Below are 19,715 nucleotides of genomic sequence, written 5' to 3' on the forward strand. Positions count from 1 at the left end.
CCTGCACTGCGGTCTCTATGTCTGCCCTAGCCTCTGCCTTGTTTACCTGCTGATGTTCCCTCAGCGCATCGGCAAAGGCTGCCTTCCAGTTCCAGCTCCCCCCTGGCCCCGGGGAGACTGCACCTGTCTGCCCAGCTCTTTTTGATGTGGCGATACTTCCGTTCTGCCGCTTTGCTCGCTGATTGGCTTGTCTGAACTGGCTTGCCCATTGCCCCGTCTGCTTTTGATGCCCCTTCTCCCTCTGCTATGGCTCCCTTCTGGCATTTTATCCCCCCCCCCCCCCCTCTTATTTATTTATTTCCCCCCCCCCCCTTCCCTTTTTCTTCTTCCCTCCTTTACCACTTTATTTTTTTCTCTTTTATAAAATTCTTCTCAGGTGAACTTGTTTTGGGTGAGAACAAGAAAAGTGCAAAAAGAATTTTATTTAATTTTTAAAAAAAAGTTTTTAAAGTTTTTTTTCTTTTCAGAGTTTTGTTTTTGCAAAAGTTATTTTTTCCTTCCTTTTCCCTCACTCACCCAGGTCGAGAGGGAGTGAGTGGCTTCTGGTCTGGAGTCCCTCTTTGTTCCTGCCTCGTGGTGGTCGGTCGGACGGTCCCCGCTTCGTTCCCCACTGCTCGGTCCAGGCCGCCGCTTGTCCTGTCCTGTGCTCTGCTGCTGGGGGTGGTGGGAGGGGGCACCGGATCGCTCCTCTCCCGAGGGCCCAGTTCCCCTGCTTCGGATTTTTAAAAAAAATCCGGAGGCCCCCTGAAAAAGCCCCGACTTCGTGGAACTGCGAGAGCCTTTTTTGCTGCCTCTCACCTATATTTTTACTAAAATAAACAGACATTTAAAAGGTTTTTATGTTCCCCGTATTCCTAAACTAAGAATTACTATCTGAATGAGGTGGCGTGCTATCAAGTCAGCATTTGATGGACAATGGCATCAAGGAGCCCTCGCTAAAGTGAAGTCAAAGGGAATTAGGAGGATACGCTCCTGGCACAAAGGGAGATGGTTGTGGTGGTTGGAGGTCAATCATCTCAGTTCCAGGACATCACTGCAGGAGTTCCTCGGATAGTGCCCTAGACCCAACCGGTTATCTTCAGTGCCTCATCAATTGCCTCCCTTCCACCATAATGTCACTGCAGGAGTTCCTCGGATAGTGCCCTAGACCCAACCGGTTATCTTCAGTGCCTCATCAATTGCCTCCCTTCCACCATAATGTCAGAAGTGAGGATGACTGCACAATGTTCAGAACCATTTGTGACTCCTCAGATAATGATAACAAAGCACCCCCGGTCCACGATCTACAAGGCACAAATCAGTGTAATGGAAAACTTGATAGGGGCTCTTGAAGCTTGACACCATCCAGGACAAAGCAGCCCGCTTGATTGCTCCCCTTTCACAAACATCCAAATCCTCCATCACCGCCGAACAGTAGCAGTGTGTGTACCATCTACAAGATGCACTGAAGTAGCTCACCAAGGTTCCTTAGATAGCACCTTCCAAACCCACAACCACTACCATCTAGAAGGCCAAGAGCAGAAGATACCTGGGAACCCCACGACCTGGAGGTTCCCCTCCAAGCCACTCAGCACCCTGACTTGGAAATATGTTGCCGTTCCTTCACTGTCGCTGGGGTTAAATCCTGGAACTCCCATCCTTTTAACAGCACTGTGTGTACCTACACCTCGGGGACAGCAATGGCGCATGAAGGGCAACTCGGATGGGCAATAACGGTCTGTGTGGAGTTTGCACATTCTCCCCGTGTCTGCGTGCGTCTCATCCCCAACAACCCAAAGATGTGCAGGTTAGATGGATTGGCCATGCTAAATGCCCATTAATTGGGAAAAAAAGAATTGGGTACTCTAAATTTATTTTAACAAGGGATGGGCAATAAATGCTGGCCTAACCAGTGACGTCCGGACCTCCTAAATGGATAAAAAGAAAATAAATTTTAAACATTTCCAGTTTTTTTTTTTTTTTTTTTTTTTTTTTCCCCTCTTGCTAAAATGCTCTTGCATTGTTCAATCACTGAAGTCTCCAGTACAACAATGAAGGGAGAGTAAAAGGATTACCATGCAAAGAAAAACATTGGGTTAATCAATAAATAGTGACCATGAAAACAATGGTGATTGTTCTAAAAATCCATCTGGTTCACTAATGCCCTTTTCCATGAGAGTCCAGGTCCACAGCAATGTGATTAACTCTGAACTGCGCTCTGAAACCACCAAGCAAGGTTCGAGGGCAGTTAGGGATGGGCAACAAGACCAGCAACACCCACATCCCATGAAAGAATATTTTTTTATAAACTGGTTCCCAGCTGAATCCTAAAAAGTGAAGCTCTTCTATTGCATACAAAGACAAATATTCTTCCAGTACCACTGCAGACACGATCCCACTTTGTATACATCCTGCAGACACGATGCTTTCTTCAATAACTACTATAATTGTCCAAAAACCTGGCTTACAGATCAGACTTGGAGCTCTGAATTTATAGGTGTGTTTAATCTATAGGCACAAAAGTTAATTATGTTGTGTTAACTGAAACATAAATGTAGTGCATCGCGATTTAACCTTTTAATGAGGTATGTTTGTTCAATTTGTAGGAGAAGATGGGGATATTGCATAACCTTGCTGAGAAAGCCAAGTTAACAGAGAAGGTCTTGAATACAATTCCTGGAATGCGCTGCAACCATCTTCAAGGGGCTATGTATGCATTTCCAAGAATATTCATCCCTTCCAAAGCTATCATAGAAGCTGAGGTTTGTAAATCTGGAAATAGCAAATGTACAACTGCTTCTGCATTTACTTACAATGACTAGAAATTATCTAATTTTAGAGAGAGGTTTGTTAACTTTTGTAAGGCTATTTAGGTCTTTTTTTTTTCTTTTACACATTTACTTTTTACTTTGCCTGTCAGAGCTAATCTGTTGGCTGTGTGACCAACAAATGCCATTTTCAATCCGTTCCCATGGCACTCCTATATGATTTCCTCTTTCCATACTGAGATGCATTTTTCACTCCATACTTCCCATTGATCTTGCTGAGTATTTGAAACAAGGAATTCAAATGCGTGGCCATCTTTGTTCCATGCACTATGTCTAGAAGTATAGTTTTTTGCTGTGCTGTTTTTAAGAGGTATGTAAGTTTTCACACTTTAAAAAAAAATATATTGACAAGTAGTGTGTTGAAAATTATACTTTATGTTCAGCTAAACATTTTAATTCGGTGAAATTGAATATTTTTTGTCTTTAAAGAACAGAAGACAAATTTAGAGTATTTTCTATGTGAAGATTTGCAATTTGCAAATATGTAGTGATGTTCCAGTTATAGAACACATAGTTTGGGCTAAGTAAATTGTCTATTTCTTGTCTTTGAATCTTGATTGGAACTCTTGCTTACATTTGCCTTTTGCAACCTGCACTTGTTGTAATTAATGCAGATTTTGTGTAACAGAACAGTGCCAAGACTGTCCGCAAACAACGGTACAGTTTTAGTCCCCTTACCTAAGGAAGAATATTCCTCCCTTCGAGGAGGTGCAATAAAGGATCCCCAGATTGATTCCTGGGATGAAAGGGCTGCTCCAGAGTCCTTGATGGGATAAATGCTGTGAAGCTGATTCCACTGGCTGGGGAGTAACTAGGGTGCATAGTATCAGGATAAGTGGTTTGCCATTTAGGATTGAGATGGGAATGTTCTTCACTCATAAGGTTGTGCACATTTGGAATTTTCTACACTAGAGGGCTATAGTTGCACAATCATTGAATATGTTCAAGACTCTGGTAGATATATTTTTGAGGGCAGGAAGAGAATCAAGAAATATATGGATGAGCTAGAGTTGAAGCCAAAGATCAGCTATGATTTTATTAAATGGTGGACTGGACTTGAGGGCACTATATGGCCTACTCCTGATAAATGGTACATGGGCACTTTGGAACTACAAATGTACAATTCTACTAGTCACTCCTGCCATAATCTAGTGAAGATTATAAAATTGACTGGGATACATAACTCCACAATTTCCATGGGGTCTTGTTTGGGGTAGAATTTTGCCTCCCCTTCTTCAAAGGGGGAATACCTTGAAGGTGACTCGTTGGCGAGGAGTCCCCACTCCACAGCCGGGAGGAAGAGTGACGAGCCTCTACCGAGAGCGAATAAGTGTATTGGTTGATGGGGTCCACTGGGGTTGTGACTTGGATCCCTGAAAGCTGAGTAAAAGAAGCCAAGCTGTGCCTGACTAAAGATGGTCGCCTCTCAAGTGCTACTTATGATTGGTTACAAGCCACGTCACCCTGATCATCTATCTCTCTTCATTCTCTATGTCTCTTCATCTTTTATTCTCTCGCGCTCTCTCTCTCTCTCTCTCACCCATAACATTATTGGATATGTCAAAAGGTCAGTGAAAGGTTAAAACTACGCAAATTACCTCATGGTGAAATTCTTTAGCTTCTGTACAATGGCAGCAGCCCCAGCCCTATCCTCCGTTTCTTCTTAAAGAGTAACCTTCCATCATACTTCGTGCCTCCGCCATTTATTAGTCACTCATTGAGCCTGGGTGTCCATTTGGTTTCATTTGAATGATGCAACCTACCTTTGACCCCTCAAGACTTGACAGGGTGAGCACCAGACATCCTTTTCAAAAAATAAATGGAGTAGTTTTTTTTTTACAATTCAAGGGCAATTTAATGTAACCAATCCACCTAGCCTGCACATCTTTGGGATGTGGGGGTGAGACCCGTACAAACGTCTCACGGACAGTGACCCAGGGCCGGGATCGAACCTGAGTGCTCGGTGCTGTGAGGCAGCAGTGCTAACCACTGCACTACCCTGCCGCCCAGCACCAGAGATCCTTAATGGGTCTTGCAGGCATTTATGCTGGATGCATGATTTTCTTTCTGGGACTGATTTTTAAGAGTTGATTCTTGTATATCCGATCAGTTGTTTGTTTCAAATGGATAAAATCGGTTGTGCCATTGACTTTGGCAGCATGATATGCGTTTTATTTTACATTTGGGGTGGGGAAATTATGTGGGGTACTGATTCTCATTGAATTTCTGCATGTATTGTACAGTTAAAAACCTTGGGACTTTTGTTGAACAACATACTTGCTACAACCTTTTCAGTTGACTCATAAGGAATTGATTTTGGAATGCTTGATTTAAGTCTGTTTTGACTGTCCTAATTAAAGTTGTTCTTGGTTTAGACCCATGGTATGGCTCCAGATATGTTTTACTGTATGAGACTCCTAGAGGAGACTGGAATCTGTGTGGTTCCTGGCAGTGGTTTTGGACAAAAGGAAGGAACGTATCATTTCAGGTGAAGTCTAAAGTCAATGACTCATAGTAAATCCATGTGTCTTAACTGTTTTAAAAGTAAATCCTTTATTGATTTAACTAATTGTATATTTAAATACCTGAACAATTTGAATCCCACTTTATTTATGTTTTAAGGTGAGTGACTATAATAATTTTTTATTTTTTTTTCGGTGCTCGACCATTCTGGTGATGATGAATCACTTCAATAACCATAAATCAGGAGTTCACTGAGAAAGCATTAAGTGCAATTAAAGGCATGTAATTGGCAAATTAATTTCCATACAGATAATTGTAAGGTGGGAGAAAGCTACTTCAATCATGTGGAGTTCAAACTGGTTCAAGGCGACTTCCGGTTGTGGCTATGCGGAGCTAAGTCGCACATTCGGCGGCTCCCGCAAAAACGGACTTTTGGGCTCTTTTCAGGGTCCCCAACGGCACTTTTTTGACGTTTCCCGGTGTGGGAAGGAGATTACAACAATTCCCCGATAGTATATGGCTTTTACCAGGAGCGGGGCGACTAAAAAGGTGGTGGTGGACCCGAAGAAGGTGCGAGGGAAGAAGAACAAAATGGCGGCAGGTGGAGACCAGGCAGCGTGGATGCAGTGGGCGCAGGAGCAACAGGAGGGTATCCAGCGCTGCTTCAGAGAGATTAAAGTGGACCTGCTTGAGCCGATGAAGGCTTCTATTGATAAGCTGCTGGAGACACAGGCCCAGGGGGTGGCGATCCGCGAGGCCCGACAAAAGATCTCCGACAACGAGGACGAGATCTTCAGCCTGGCGATTAAAGGTGGAGGCGCTCCACAAGAAATGGCAGGAGCGGTTCGAGGAGATGGAGAATTGGTTGAGGCGGAAGAATCTGCGGATTCTGGGCCTCCTGGAGGGGCCGGACTTGGGGGCCTATGTGGTCACCATTTTGAACTCGCTGATGGAAGTGGGGTCCTTCCAGGGGCTCCTAGAGCTGGAAGGGGCCCATAGAGTGCTGACGAGGAGACACGAGGCTAACGAGCCTCCGTGGGCGGTGCTGGTGCGGTTTCATCGGTTCGCTGATCGGGAGTGTGTGCTCAGGTGGGCCAAGCAGGAGAGGAGCAGCAGGTGGGAGAACGCGGAGGTTCGAATATACCAGGACTGGAGTGCAGAGGTGGCGAAGAGGAGGGCCGGGTACAATCGAGCGAAGGCGGTGCTGCACAGGAAGGGGGTGAAGTTTGCCATGTTGCAGCCGGTGTGACTGTGGGTCACCTACAAGGACCGGCACCATTTATTTTGAGTCTCCGGAGGAGGAGTGGGCCTTTGTTCAGGTTGAGAAGTTGGACACAGATTGAGGGTCGGGATGGGCGTTTGGGGATTGCGGTTGATATGTTACTTTTGGAGGGGGGGTCCTTTGCTCTTGGTCTCTTTTTTTTTCTTTTGTGTTTTTCTCTTTCTGGTCGGTGAAGGCGGTTAGGGTGGGTTGGGCACTGTTTTGGTTGGGTTGGTCGGGGGGGGGGGCTCTTGGAGGGTGGGTAAGCAGAGGGAACAGGGGTGGATGGCTGGCGGTGCGATGGGGCCCCGCGGGGGAGGGGGAGGCCCGAGTCGGGGTGAGAGGACTGGGCCTGTAAAAGGAGCTGCGGCAAAGGTGGCGGGGCCGGGTAGGTGGAAAGCGCGGGCTTTTTCCCACGCTGAAGACTGGAGGGGGCGGGGCCGAGGCCGGGAAGCGAGGGTTGTTTCCCGTGTTTGGGATGGGGGGGGGGGGGGGGGGGGGGGGGGAAGGGGAAGGGGGAGAGCCTGTGGATGGAGAACGGAAGAGGAGGGTGCGTCACACAATGTGAGGAGTCGAAGGAGAGGTGGCAGTGGTCGGGGTCAGCAGGAGTCAGCTGACTTGCGGATGTGCAATGGGGGGAGTAAAACAGCTAGGATGGGTCCTGGGGGGTGGGGGGGAATCGAGTTGCTGCTGCTATGGTCAAGGGGGAGCTGGAGCGAGTGGGGGGGGGGGGGTCGAGACGGGGGTCTGCCACCGTGGGGAACGGGCCGGGAGGGGAGTGCGGGCACGTGGCTGGCCGAGGAGGGGTTAATACTAGTCCCGGGGTGAGGGGGGCCCCCTGATCCGGCTGATGACCTGGAATGTAAGGGGACTGAATGGGCTGGCCAAGCGAGCCCGCGTGTTCGTGCATCTGAAGGGGCTGAAGGCGGATGTAGTTATGCTCCAGGAGACACACGTGAAGGTGGCAGACCAGGTAAGATTAAGGAAAGGGTGGGTAGGTCAGGTGTTTCATTCGGGGCTGGATGCCAAAAATAGAGGGGTGGTGATCTTGGTGGGAAAGAAGGTGTCATTCGAGGCGGCGAGCATTGTGGCAGACTATGGCGGTAGGTACGTAATGGTAAGTGGTAAGCTGCAGGAAGAGAGGGTGGTACTGGTCAATGTGTATGCCCCGAATTGGGACGATGCGGGTTTTATGCGGCGCATGTTGAGTCAGATCCCAGACTTGAGGTGGGGGGCCTGATAATGGGGGGAGACTTTAACACGGTGCTGGATCCGGCACTGGATCACTCTAGGTCTAGGACGGGTAGGAAGCCGGCGGCGGCTAGAGTGCTGAGGGGGTTTATGGACCAGATGGGAGGGGTGGACCCTTGGAGATTTGCAAGGTAGGGGGCGAGGGAATTTTCATTCTTCTCGCGTGTCCATAAGGCTTATTCCTGAATCGACTTTTTTATTTTGAGCAGGGCGCTGATAGCGAGAGTAGAGGATACCGAGTACTCGGCGATAGCTATTTCGGACCATGCCCTGCATTGGGTGGACTTAGAGCTGGGGGAGGAGAGGGACCAGCGCCCGTTGTGGCGCTTGGAGGTGGGGCTGTTGGCGGACGAGGAGGTGAGCGAGCGGGTCTGAGGAAGTATAGAGAGGTACCTGGAGGCCAACGATAACGGGGAGGTCCGAGTGGGGATGGTATGGGAGGCGCTGAAGGCGGTGGTTAGGGGAGAGCTGATCTCCATTAGGGCCCACAAGGAGAGGAGGGAGCGGGGGGAGAGGGAGAGACCGGTGGGGGAGATGGTGAGAGTAGCCCGGAGGTATGCGGAGGTGCCCGAGGAAGGATTGTTGAGGAAGAGATGCAGCCTCCAGGCCGAATTCGACCTGGTGACCACCAGGAAGGCGGAGGTGCAGTGGAGGAAGGCCCAGGGGGCGATTTACAAGTATGGGGAAAAGGCAAGCCGGATGCTGGCGCATCAGCTTCGGAAGCGGGACGCAGCTAGGGAGATCGGGGGAGTTAAGGACAGGGGACGGAGTGTGGTGTGGAGTGGGGCTGGCATCAATGGGGTCTTCAGGGACTTCTATGAGGAATTGTACCAGTCCGAGCCCCCACTGGAGGAGGGATTGATGGGCCGCTTCCTGGACCAATTGAGGTTTCCGAAGGTGGAGGAGGGACTGGTGGCGGGATTGGGTGCCCTGATTGGGCTGGAGGAGTGGACCAAAGGGATAGGAAGCATGCAGGCGGGGAAGGCACCGGGGCCGGATGGTTTCCCGGTCGAATTCTATAAAAAAATATGGACCTGTTGGGCCCGTTGCTAATTAGGACCTTCAATGAGGCAAGGGGACCTTCAATGAGGCCCCCGACGATGTCCCGGGCACTGATCTTGATCCTGAAGCGGGACAAGGATCCCTGCAGTGTGGGTCTTACAGGCTGATTTCGTTGCTAAATGTAGATGCCAAGGTGCTGGCGAAAGTCTTAGCCTTGAGGATTGTGTGCCGCATCATCCACGAAGACCAGACTGGGTTCGTGAAGGGGAGGCAGTTGAACGCGAATGTGCGGGGGCTTTTGAACGTTATCATGGTGCCGGTGAGGGAGGGGGAGCCGGAGATAGTGGTGGCGATGGACGCTGAGAAAGCCTTCGATAGGGTAGAGTGTGGTACCTGTGGATGGTGCTGAAGAGGTTTGTGTTTGGGGAGGGTTTTGTCAGGTGGGTTAGGCTGTTATATGAGGTCCCGATGCCAAGTGTGGCCACAAACAGGAGGAGGTCCGAGTACTTTCGGTTGCACCGAGGGATGAGCCAGCTCTTCGCACTGGCGATTGAACCCCTGGCTATGGCACTGAGGGAGTCGAGGAACTGAAGGGGGTTGGTGCGGGGTGGGGAGGAGCATAGGGTGTCGCTCAATGCGGACGACTTGCTGCTATATGTGGCGGACCCGGTGGGGGGAATGCCGGAGGTAATGAGGATTCTTAGGGAATTCGGGGATTTCTCTGGGTACAAGCTCAACATGGGGAAGAGCGAGCTGTTCATGGTTCACCCAGGGGACCAGGAGAGGGGGATTGGCGCGCTCCCATTAAAAAGGGCGGAGAGGAGCTTCAGGTATTTGGGGGTTCAGGTGGCCAGGAGTTGGGGTGCCCAGCATAGGCTTAATTTCACAAGGCTGGTGGAGCAAATGGAGGAGGAGTTCAAGAGGTGGGATGCGTTGCCACTGTCCTTGGCGGGTAGGGTGCAGTCAGTCAAAATGACGGTGCTCCCAAGGTTTTTGTTCCTGTTCCAGTGCCTCCCCATGTTTATCCCGAAGGCCTTTTTTAGGCGGGTCAACAGGAGTATAATGGGGTTTGTGTGGGTGCGAGGAACTCCGAGGGTGAGAAGGGTGTTCCTGGAGCAGAGTAGAGATCGGGGGGGGGCTGGCACTGCCGAACCTCTGTGGGTACTACTGGGCCGCCAATGCGACGGTGGTGCGCAAGTGGGTGATGGAGGGGGAGGGGGCTGCATGGAAGAGGTTGGAGACGGCGTCTTGAGTGGGTACGCATCTGGGGGCGCTGGCAATGGCGCCGCTGCTGTACCCTCCAAGGAGGTATACCACGAGCCCGGTGGTGCCGGCTGCCCTCAAAATTTGGGGGCAGTGGAGGCGGCACAGGGGGGAAGCTGGGGCCTCGGTGTGGACCCCATTACGGTGAAACCACCGGTTCGTCCCAGGGAGAGCAGATGGAGTGTTTTCGGGGTGGCACAGGGCAGGGATACGAAGGTTGGGGGACCTGTTTGTGGATGGGAAGTTTGCGAGCCTGGGTGAGCTGGAGGAGAAGTACGGGCTCCCCCCGGGGAACACCTTCAGGTACCAGGTAAGGGCGTTTGCCAGGCGGCAGGTGGTGGAATTCCTGCGGCTACTGCCACACACCGTACAGGACAGGGTGCTCTCGGGGGGGGGGGGGGGGGGGGGGGGGGGGAGGGAGGAGATCTCGGAAACTTACCAGGTGATGCCGGAGGAGGAGGAGGCCTCGGTGGTGGAGGTGAAAGGCAAGTGTGAGGAGGAGTTGGGAGAGGAGATTGAGGAAGGGACGTGGGCAGATGCTCTAAGGAAGGTGAACTCTTCCTCATCGTGCACGAGGCTCAGCCTCGTACAGTATAAGGTGCTGCACAGGGCACACATGACCGGGACAAGGATGAGCCTTTTTTTGCGGGGGAGGACAGGTGTGTTATGTGCTCAGGGAGCCCAGCAAATTACACCCATATGTTTTGGGCGTGCCCAGCGCTGGAGGAATTTTGGAAGGGCGTAGCGAGGACGGTGTCGAGGGTGGTAGGATCCAGGGTCAAACCGGGCTGGGGGCTCGCAATATTTGGGGTTGCAGAGGAGCCGGGAGTGCAGGAGGCAAAAGAGGCCGGTATTCTGGCCTTTGCGTGCCTGGTAGCCCGGCAAAGGATTCTTCTTCAGTGGAAGGATGTGAGGCCCCCAAGCGTGGAATCCTGGATCAACGATATGGCGGGGTTTATTAAGTTGGAGAGGGCGAAATCAGCCTTGAGAGGGTCGGTACAAGGGTTCTTTAGGCGGTGGCAACATTCTTAGACTACGGTAGACATTGGTCAATGGCAGCAGCAACTCGGGGGGGGGGGGGGGGGGGGGGTGGGTGGGGGTTACTTTATTTCTATTTTTGTTTTCGTTATTTACACTGGAGGGTCTGAGGGGGTGAATATACCTGTTGTGTTAAGTCAGGGTGTCAATGTTAATTTATTATTTATGTACAGGGGGGAGGGGGGTATGGAGGGTTGCTTTCTGAGACTGTTTTGAACTTAACCCTGTTGGGTTCCTTTTTCATTTTGTTATTGATATTTTATGAAAAACCTTAATAAAAATTATTTGTATTAAAAAAAAAAAACTGGTTCAAGGCGCAAATGGATCTGGAGATACAAATACACAAATCACGCGTTAATAAAGCTATCTTAAAAGTAAATCAAGTACTTTGCAAACCAAGATTGCACTTGGAACAGGGCCTGAGGAAATGGTTGGGAGGGTGGTGGGGCGGGCGGGGGGGGGGGGGGGGGGGGGGTGTTCAAGGCTGTCACCAAACAAAAAATATGAACTGGCCGGTTTTTAAAAAAAATTGCTGTTTATGGAAACTTGCCGAACACTATCTAGCCTCTTCCCCTTAAATAAAAATCATGTGATTAATAAGCATGAAGTCTGCGATGTTTCTGAGCTCTAATAAAATGTTATTTTAAATTGCCTTCCTTCACTGTGTAGACAATTGGCCAAAGTGACACTTCCCAACAAATATCTAGCAAATGCAGTTTGATGAGGACTCCTACCTTGCAATATTTTCTATAATGTATATCATTCATCAAAAAAATAATATTGAGCTAATAAACCGTTTGGTGGGAGCTTACACTATCATTACATATACAAATGTGTACATTGCTGGGATCTCTCCCGAGCCCTTGCAGTAGGATTGCTCTTACACAGCCCTATTAAGTAACTCTCTAATCTAATTGTTTGAGTAATGCCGACTTACATAGATATAAGGACTTCACAGAATCACAAAACCTTACAGTGCAGCAGGAAGCCATTTGGCCCATCAAATCTGCACCAGCTCTCTGAAGGAATATTCTACCTAGTCCCCATTCCCCTGCCTTATTCCCATAAGCTTGCACATTTTTCTTTTCAGCTAGTAATCCAATTCCCTTTTCAATACCTCCAATCAAATCAACCTTTTCAGGACGTTCATTCCAGACTCCAACCACCCTCTGGATGAAAATAATTTTCCTCGCATCACTACTCCTTTTGCTCATTATTCTGAATCTGTACCCTCTGCACTTTGAGGGGCATCAGTTTCCCACTATTCACCCAGTCCATATCTCTCAGGATCTTGGATACTCTATCAAGCCTCCTTTAATCCTTCTGTTCTCCAAGGAAAATAGACCTAACCTTTCCAATCTATCCTCATCGCTGCAGTTGTTTATCCCTGGAAGCATTCTTGTAGTGAGACCACACAGCAGACATCTGTACACGTCAGCTGGCATTTGGGGTCCGCTCTAGACCACATTGTTGTTCGGTCTTCACTTTGCTGTAGAATAAACTTATGGAATGAAGGTGTGGGGTACTTTACAAACAGAAAAGGGTTATTGTATTGAGCTGCTGCGGGGTGGGGTGTTTTCCGGACACTGCTTCCTTATTAAAAATGTCAAGATTGTGTGTGGGATGTGGGGGGGTTGGTTGTTGTGGAGATCAAGGCCCCAGAAACAGGGGAAGTACCAGGGCCCATGTTTTTCCAAATGTTCAGTCATCACCTCCTTCATGATTGATTCCAGCAACTTCCCTACCACAGAGGTCAAGCTAATCGGTCTGTAGTTCCCTACTTTTTGCCCCTCATTTTGAATAGGGTGTCACATTAGCATGTTTCCAATCCACCGGAACTTTTCCAGAATCCAGGGAATTTTGAAATGCCGTAACTAATGCATCCACTATCTCTGCTGCCCCTCTTTTAATACCCTAGGTTGCATGCCATCAAGTCCTGGAGACTTATCTGCCTTTAATCCCAATAGGTTATTCAATACCATCTCCCTAGCTTGTTATTGCACCACGTTCCTCTGCATTAACTGCAGTTTTGGGAAATTTTTATTATCCGAAATGTGAAGGCAGAGGCAAAATATTGGTTCTGTTTTCCATTATTACCTTATCTGCACTATCCTCTAAAGAGCCAACATTTACTTTAGCTATTCTCTTCCTCTTCATATAATTAAAACACTGTTTTCTGCTAGTTTCCTTTTGTAGTTGATCTTGGTCCTTTTGATTTTATTTTTAGTAGCCTTTTGCTGAACCGTACAAAGTTCTCCCAATCCTGCAGCTTACCACTAGCTTCTACAGTATGGTATACCCTAGTTTTTGCCTTTATTTCCACTTTGACTTTTTTTTAGCCATGGAACGTTTTTCTCCCTTTTACAATTCCTCTTCCTCGCAGGAATATACTATAATTGAGTGGTATTTAATATCTCCCTGAACATCCGTTGTTCCTCAATTGTCCTACCCTCGGTTATTTGTGCCCAGTCTACTTCAGCCAACTCTTTCCTCAGGAATGTATAATTACCTCTGCCCAACGCTAAAATTCTTTCTCTCGCTCAATCTGAATTCTAAATTGTAGCATGCTGTGATCACTCCTTCCAAGAGGATCCTTAATGACAAGACTAATAATCAACCCTTCTTCGTTACATAATACTAAATCTAAAATAGCCTGCTCCATAACATATTGCTCTAAGAAACAATCCCTCATACACTCTGTGAAATCGCCCTCGAGGCTACCCTTGCCAATTTGATTAATCCAGTCAAGATGCATGTTAAAATAATCCATGATTACCATTCTGCCCTTCTCTCAAGCCCTCATTATTTTTTCGTTTAGACTATGCCCCATTTTGGAAGTATTGCTCAAGGATCTGTAAATTACTTGTACCAAGAAGTTTTTTTCCCTTCCTTTTTATTTCCACCCAGATCGATTCAACATTTTAGACCTTTGTGCCAATATCTTTTCTTAACACAGCCTTGATGTTATCTTTAACCAATAAGGCAACTCCACCTCTTGTTCCATCCTGTCTATCCTTCTGAATACTGAGTACCCTTGAACTTTCAACTCCCAGGCATTCCGCAACCATGTTTCAGTAATCCCCACCAAATTGTACCCATTTGTCTCTATTTATGCTATTAGCTCAATGACCTTATTCTGAATACTGCATGTACTTGTGTACAAGGTTTTTAAATGTCCCACTGATTTGTCTTTCGCTTGCCAGATTTTCTTGTGCGCTTCAATTTTCATTGCACTGTTTGTGATGAACGTACACCCACATGGTTGCGAATAAGGGAGTGCCATGATTTTGACCGAGTGTTGATGAACAAGCAATTATATGCATAAATCATAATATGTGTCTTGTTGGGGAACCTGGACGTGATGATTCCCATTGTCTTCAATTTTACTAGGGCTCCTTTGCTTTGCTTGGTCAAGGTGCTGCCATGATGTCAAGGGGAGTCATTCTCGTCCAACTTCTGGAATTCAGTTCTTTGCTATGTGTTTGGAGCAAGGCTGTAATGGAGTTTGGAGCCAAATGGTAATTGCAGAACCCAAACTGAACTTCAGATTATTGAGTAAGTGCCAGCTGATAGATGGCAACTTCCATCACTGTTTAGAGAAACTGATGGAGTGGTAATTTGTTGGAGTGGGTTTATCCTAGAAGATTGTTTGACTGGCAGAAGGCAGAGAGTGGGATAAAGGGGTATTTTTCAGAATAGTAGCCGGTAACTAGTGGTGTTCCACAGGGGTCAGTGTTGGGACCCCAGCTATTCACGATATACATTAGCAATCTGGAAGAAGGAACTTGAGGGCGTTGTTGCTAGGTTTGCAGATGATACAAAGATATGTTGAGGAAACGGGAGACTACAGAAGGACTTGGACAGGATAGGAGAGTGGTCAAAGAAGTGGCAGATGGAATACAATGCGGAAAAGTGAGGTTGTGCACTTTGGTAGGAAGAATAGAGGCACAGACTATTTTCTAAATGGGGAAAGGCTTTGGAAATCTGAAGCACAAAGGGACTTGGGAGTCCTCGTTGAGGATTCCCTAGTGGTTAACATGCAGGTTCAGTTGGCAGTTAGGAAAGCAAATGCAATGTTAGCATTCATTTCAAGAGGATGAAAATGCAAGAGCAGGGATGTACTGCTGAGGCTGTATAAGGCTCTGGTCATACCCCATTTGGAACATTGTGAGCAGTTTTGGGCCCCGTATCTCATGAAAGGATGTGCTGGCCTTGGAGAGGGTCCAAAGAAGGTTCACCAGAGTGATTCAGGGAATGACATGTGAGGAGCGATTGAGGACTCTGGGTCTGTATTCTATGGAGATTAAAAGAATGAGGGGGAACCTAATTGAAACTTGGAGAAACTGAGAGGCCTAAATAGAGTGGACATGGAGAAGATGTTTCCACTAGTAGGAGAGACTAGAACCCGAGGGCACAGCCTGAGACTGAAGCGACGATCCTTTAAAACTGAGATGAGGAGGAATTTCTTCAGCCAGCGGACGGTGAATCTGTGGAACATGTTGCAGATGGTCGTGGAGGCCAAGTCATAGTGTCTTTAAGACAAAAATTGATAGGTTCTTAAGTAATAAGGGGATCAGGAGTTACGGGGGGAAGGCAGGAGAATGGGGATGAGAAAAATATCTATCATAATCAAATGGCAGAGCAGACTCGATGATCCGAATGGCTTAAATCTGCTCCATGTCTTATGGTGTAAGTTTTCACTGTAGATGTTGTCTGGATATTTACTTTATCCAGTGCACTGAGCCATATTGCAACCTCACATGGAATGAATAACATTGACTAAAGACTGGCATCTGTGATAGTGTGGACCTCCAGAAGGAGGCAGAGAGGAATTATCTGCTCAGCATTTCGAGCTGAAAATGGTTGTGAATATTTGGCTTTTGGACTCATGTCTTTGGTTCTGCTTTTGTTGAGGAAGGTGATACTCATGCTCCTCTCGTTAGTTATTTAATTGTCCACCACCATTCATGACTGATGTGGCACAACTACAGACCTTTTGATCTGATCTTGTGATTGTGAGATTGCATAGCTCTGCCCATTGCATGCTGTCTCCTCTGTTTAATCCCACCTGACCTGGATGGGATACATTTTTGGTTGCTTAGGAAAGCTAGAATGAAGATACTTGAGCTCTGACCACCATCTTTATTCTCCTTGAATATTGGAGTGGTGCCTTAGGACTGGTGGATGGTAAATATCACGATTCAAAAAAAGGGAAGAGAGCGAGAGATACCTGGTGGTGGCCGGCCAATTGGGCTGATTAGTGGTGGAAAACTACGAGAAACCGTTGTGAAGAGCAAAATTTAATTTTAAAATTTTTAATTGGGTTTTGTGGTATACATAACAAATATAAATACGAACAGAACAATGAGAAGTATGCAAGAGCACCTAGGGTGTACCATTAGTTATTTACATCGAGATCGGTTTTAACTATTTACATGGATTTATCACAGTTTCTTCTTTCCATTCTTTCATCCGTTCTTCGCAGCAAAGGCCATTGTGGTCCCCTGTGTATTGCTCCCCGCTGGTTTCTCCCTCTTTTCTCCCCCTGGTTCCCATTGTTATTGCTCCTGCCCTCGTTGGTTCTCCTGTTGGGTTTGGTTAAACTTTCCCTTTCCTTCTGTGTCGTGGCAACTCTCTTTGTCCTTGGCTCCCTAGTTGTTGGTCATGAACAGGTCTTGGAGCAACCGACTGAATGGCTCCTACGTTCTGTGGAAGCCTTCTTCCGATCCATGGATGGTAAATTTGATATTCTGACAGGTCGGACAGCCAGTCTGCAGCTTTAGTGGGTGCTGCTGACAGCCAGCCGGCGGGCAAACAGGTAGGCAAGGGCATCGGCACTCCTCCCCATGAAGAGATCTGGCTGTTCTGATGCCCCGAAGACTGCCACTCTCTGGCATGGCTCCACCCTCATCCCGACCACATTTGAACATTGCCTCGAAGAAGGCAGTCCAGTCAGTACCCATCAAGTCTGGGGCAAGACCAGAACATGTGGGCGTGATTGGGCCAGCCTAGAACATAGACCAGTACAGCACAGTACATGCCCTTCAGCCCACTATGTTGTGCCGACCATTTATCCTAGTCTAAGATCAACCTAACCTACACCCCTTCAATTTACTGCTGTCTATGTGCCTGTCTAAGAGTCGCTCAAATGTCCCTAATGACTGACTCCACCACCTCTGCTGGCAGTGCATTCCCCACACCCACCACTCTGTGTAAGGAACCTACCTCTGACATCTCCCCTATACCTTCCTTTATGTCCTCTCGTGACAGCCATTTCCACCCTGGGGAAAAGTCTCTGGCTATCCACTCTATCCATGTCTCTCATCGCCTTGTACACCTCTATCAAGTCACCTCTCTGCCTTCTTTGCTCCAGTGAGAACAGCCCTAGCTCCCTCAACCTTTCTTCATAAGGCATGCATTCCAGTCCAGGCAGCATCCTGGTAAATCTCCTCTGTACCCTCTCCAAAGCATCCACATCCTTCCTTCCTATAATGAGGCGACCAGAACTGGACACAATAGTCCAAGTGTGGTGCCATGTGAGAGTACTTTTAAGACAGGATGTTTAAGCAATGTACCTTTCAGAAACAGTGGTGTCAGAGAGTGGGTGGGGCTGAGGTCAGGTCAGCCATTTTGCAGGTTTTTAGTTTCCGTTTTAGAAAAGAGCTGGTGTGTGTCTGTGTTTCCAGAGAGCTGCAGTTAGTTTGAAAAGAGCTTGTGAGTGTCTGTGTTTTGCAGTTAGCTGGATTTGCTGTGATGTCTGCCATAAAAGATCATCTCTGGATCATTTGGGTGATTTTAAACTCATAATAGTAAAACCTTTAACCTGATGTGATACTGTTTAAAGGTGTTAAGTTTCTTGGAAGTTTGAAGGAATTATTTACTGTTGCAATATTTTCTGAGTTATCTTTGAAGTAAGGGGTGTTAAGAGATCCAATATTTATTGAAGAAATTGGTTGAGTTCATGGAATAAACAGTGTTTTATGTTTAAAAACCCACGTGTCCATAATTGTAATCCCACACCTAGGGAAAAGCCGCGTGCTCGGAAAAGCAACAAATCTATTAAAGGGAGAGTCTGGTTGAACTCCATGATACATTTTGGGGTTCTGAAAACGCCTCGCCCATAACAGTGGTCTAACTAGAGTTTTATAAAGCTGCAGCAAAACCTTGCGGCTCTTAAACTCAATCCCCCTGTTAATGAAAGCCAACACACCACATGCCTTCTTAACAACCCTATCAACCTGGATGGCAACTTTGAGAGATCTGTGTACGTGGATCCCAAGATCCCTATGTTCCTCCACACTTCCAAAAATCCCGTCTTTAACCCGTTCAGCATTCAAATTCGACCTTCCAAAATGAATCACTTCACATTTATCAAGGTTGAACTCCATCTGCCACTTCTCAGCCCAGCTCTATGTCCTGTTGTAACCTGCAACAATTCTCAACACTATCTACAACTCCACCAACCTTCGTGTCATCGGCAAACTTACTAACCCACCCTTTCACTTCCTCATACAAGTCATTTATAAAAACCACAAAGAGCAGAGGTCACAGAACAGATCCTTGCAGGACACCACTGGTCACCGACCTCCAGGCGGAATACTTCCAATCCACTACCACTCGCTGTCTTCTTTCGGCCAGCCAATTCTGTATCCAGACAGCCAAATTTCCCTGTATCCCATGCCCCCTAACTTCCTGAATGAGCCTACTATGGGGAACCTTAGCAAATGCCTTACTGAAATCCATATACACCACATCCACTGCCCGACCTTCATCAATGTGTCTCGTCACATCCTCAAAGAATTCAATGAGGCTTGTGAGGCATCACCTGCCCCTCACAAAGCCATGCTGACTATCTTTAATCAAACTATGTTTTTCTAAATAATCATAAATCCTATCTCTCGGAATCCTTTCCAATATTTTGCTCACCACAGACCTAAGACTGATGGGTCTGTAATTCCCAGGGATTTCCCTATTCCCTTTCTTAAATACGGGAACAACATTCGCCTCCCTCCAATCATCCGGTACTACTCCATTGGAGAGTGAGGACGCAAAGACCATTGCCAACGGCGCAGCAATCTCCTCCCTCGCTTCCCGTAGTAACCTTTGGTATATCCCAAGGCTTTTCTGTTCTTTGCTGATCCAGGCTCTTCCCACTCCTGGTTTCTGTTCGACCCCTGGATTGGCTTTTGTCCGGCATCCTTCCCCCCCCCTGTTCTGCTCAAGTCATGGGGCTGAATTGTTCAGTTTTTTTGGTGTTTTGCAGGTGAAAAGTGCCTATTTTGCAGGTTTGCGGGAGGATGTGCAACTTCTCAGCACATCCTTTATATGACTGAAAGTCCGGCAAAATTAATTATTTCTTGGTTTACCTTTGACAAATACACGCTGGCTACCCATATGCTTTACCATGTCTGGCTAATCTAAACATTATTTCATCAAGTATCTGAGAGGGTAGATGAAGGTAGTTCATTAGGTATGTGGATTTTCAAGAGTACTTCAAACTGATTTATTTTCAAAGTAAACACAGCATTAAAGGGACAATTGGAACTTTGGTTTGAAATTAGGCGGCAGTCATGATGAACAAATGGTTTTCTGATTGGAGAATGCTTTGCAGTGGGGTCTCCTGGTGCTTG

General features: G+C 47.4%; 1 protein-coding gene across 2 annotated transcripts in view; it reads left to right on the plus strand.

The window, feature by feature from the left end:
* Nucleotides 1–19,715, plus strand: part of gpt2 (glutamic pyruvate transaminase (alanine aminotransferase) 2) — a 96,043-nt gene that overhangs the window by 38,765 nt on the left and 37,563 nt on the right. For both annotated transcript variants that reach the window (XM_072518183.1, XM_072518182.1), the window contains exons 9-10: nucleotides 2,586–2,741; nucleotides 5,183–5,295. In XM_072518183.1, coding sequence (XP_072374284.1) covers nucleotides 2,586–2,741; nucleotides 5,183–5,295 — 269 coding nt within the window. The remainder of the gene's footprint in view (nucleotides 1–2,585; nucleotides 2,742–5,182; nucleotides 5,296–19,715) is intronic.

This window comes from Scyliorhinus torazame, chromosome 10 (genome assembly GCF_047496885.1).
Source record: "Scyliorhinus torazame isolate Kashiwa2021f chromosome 10, sScyTor2.1, whole genome shotgun sequence".
NCBI classification, from domain to species: Eukaryota; Metazoa; Chordata; class Chondrichthyes; order Carcharhiniformes; family Scyliorhinidae; genus Scyliorhinus; species Scyliorhinus torazame.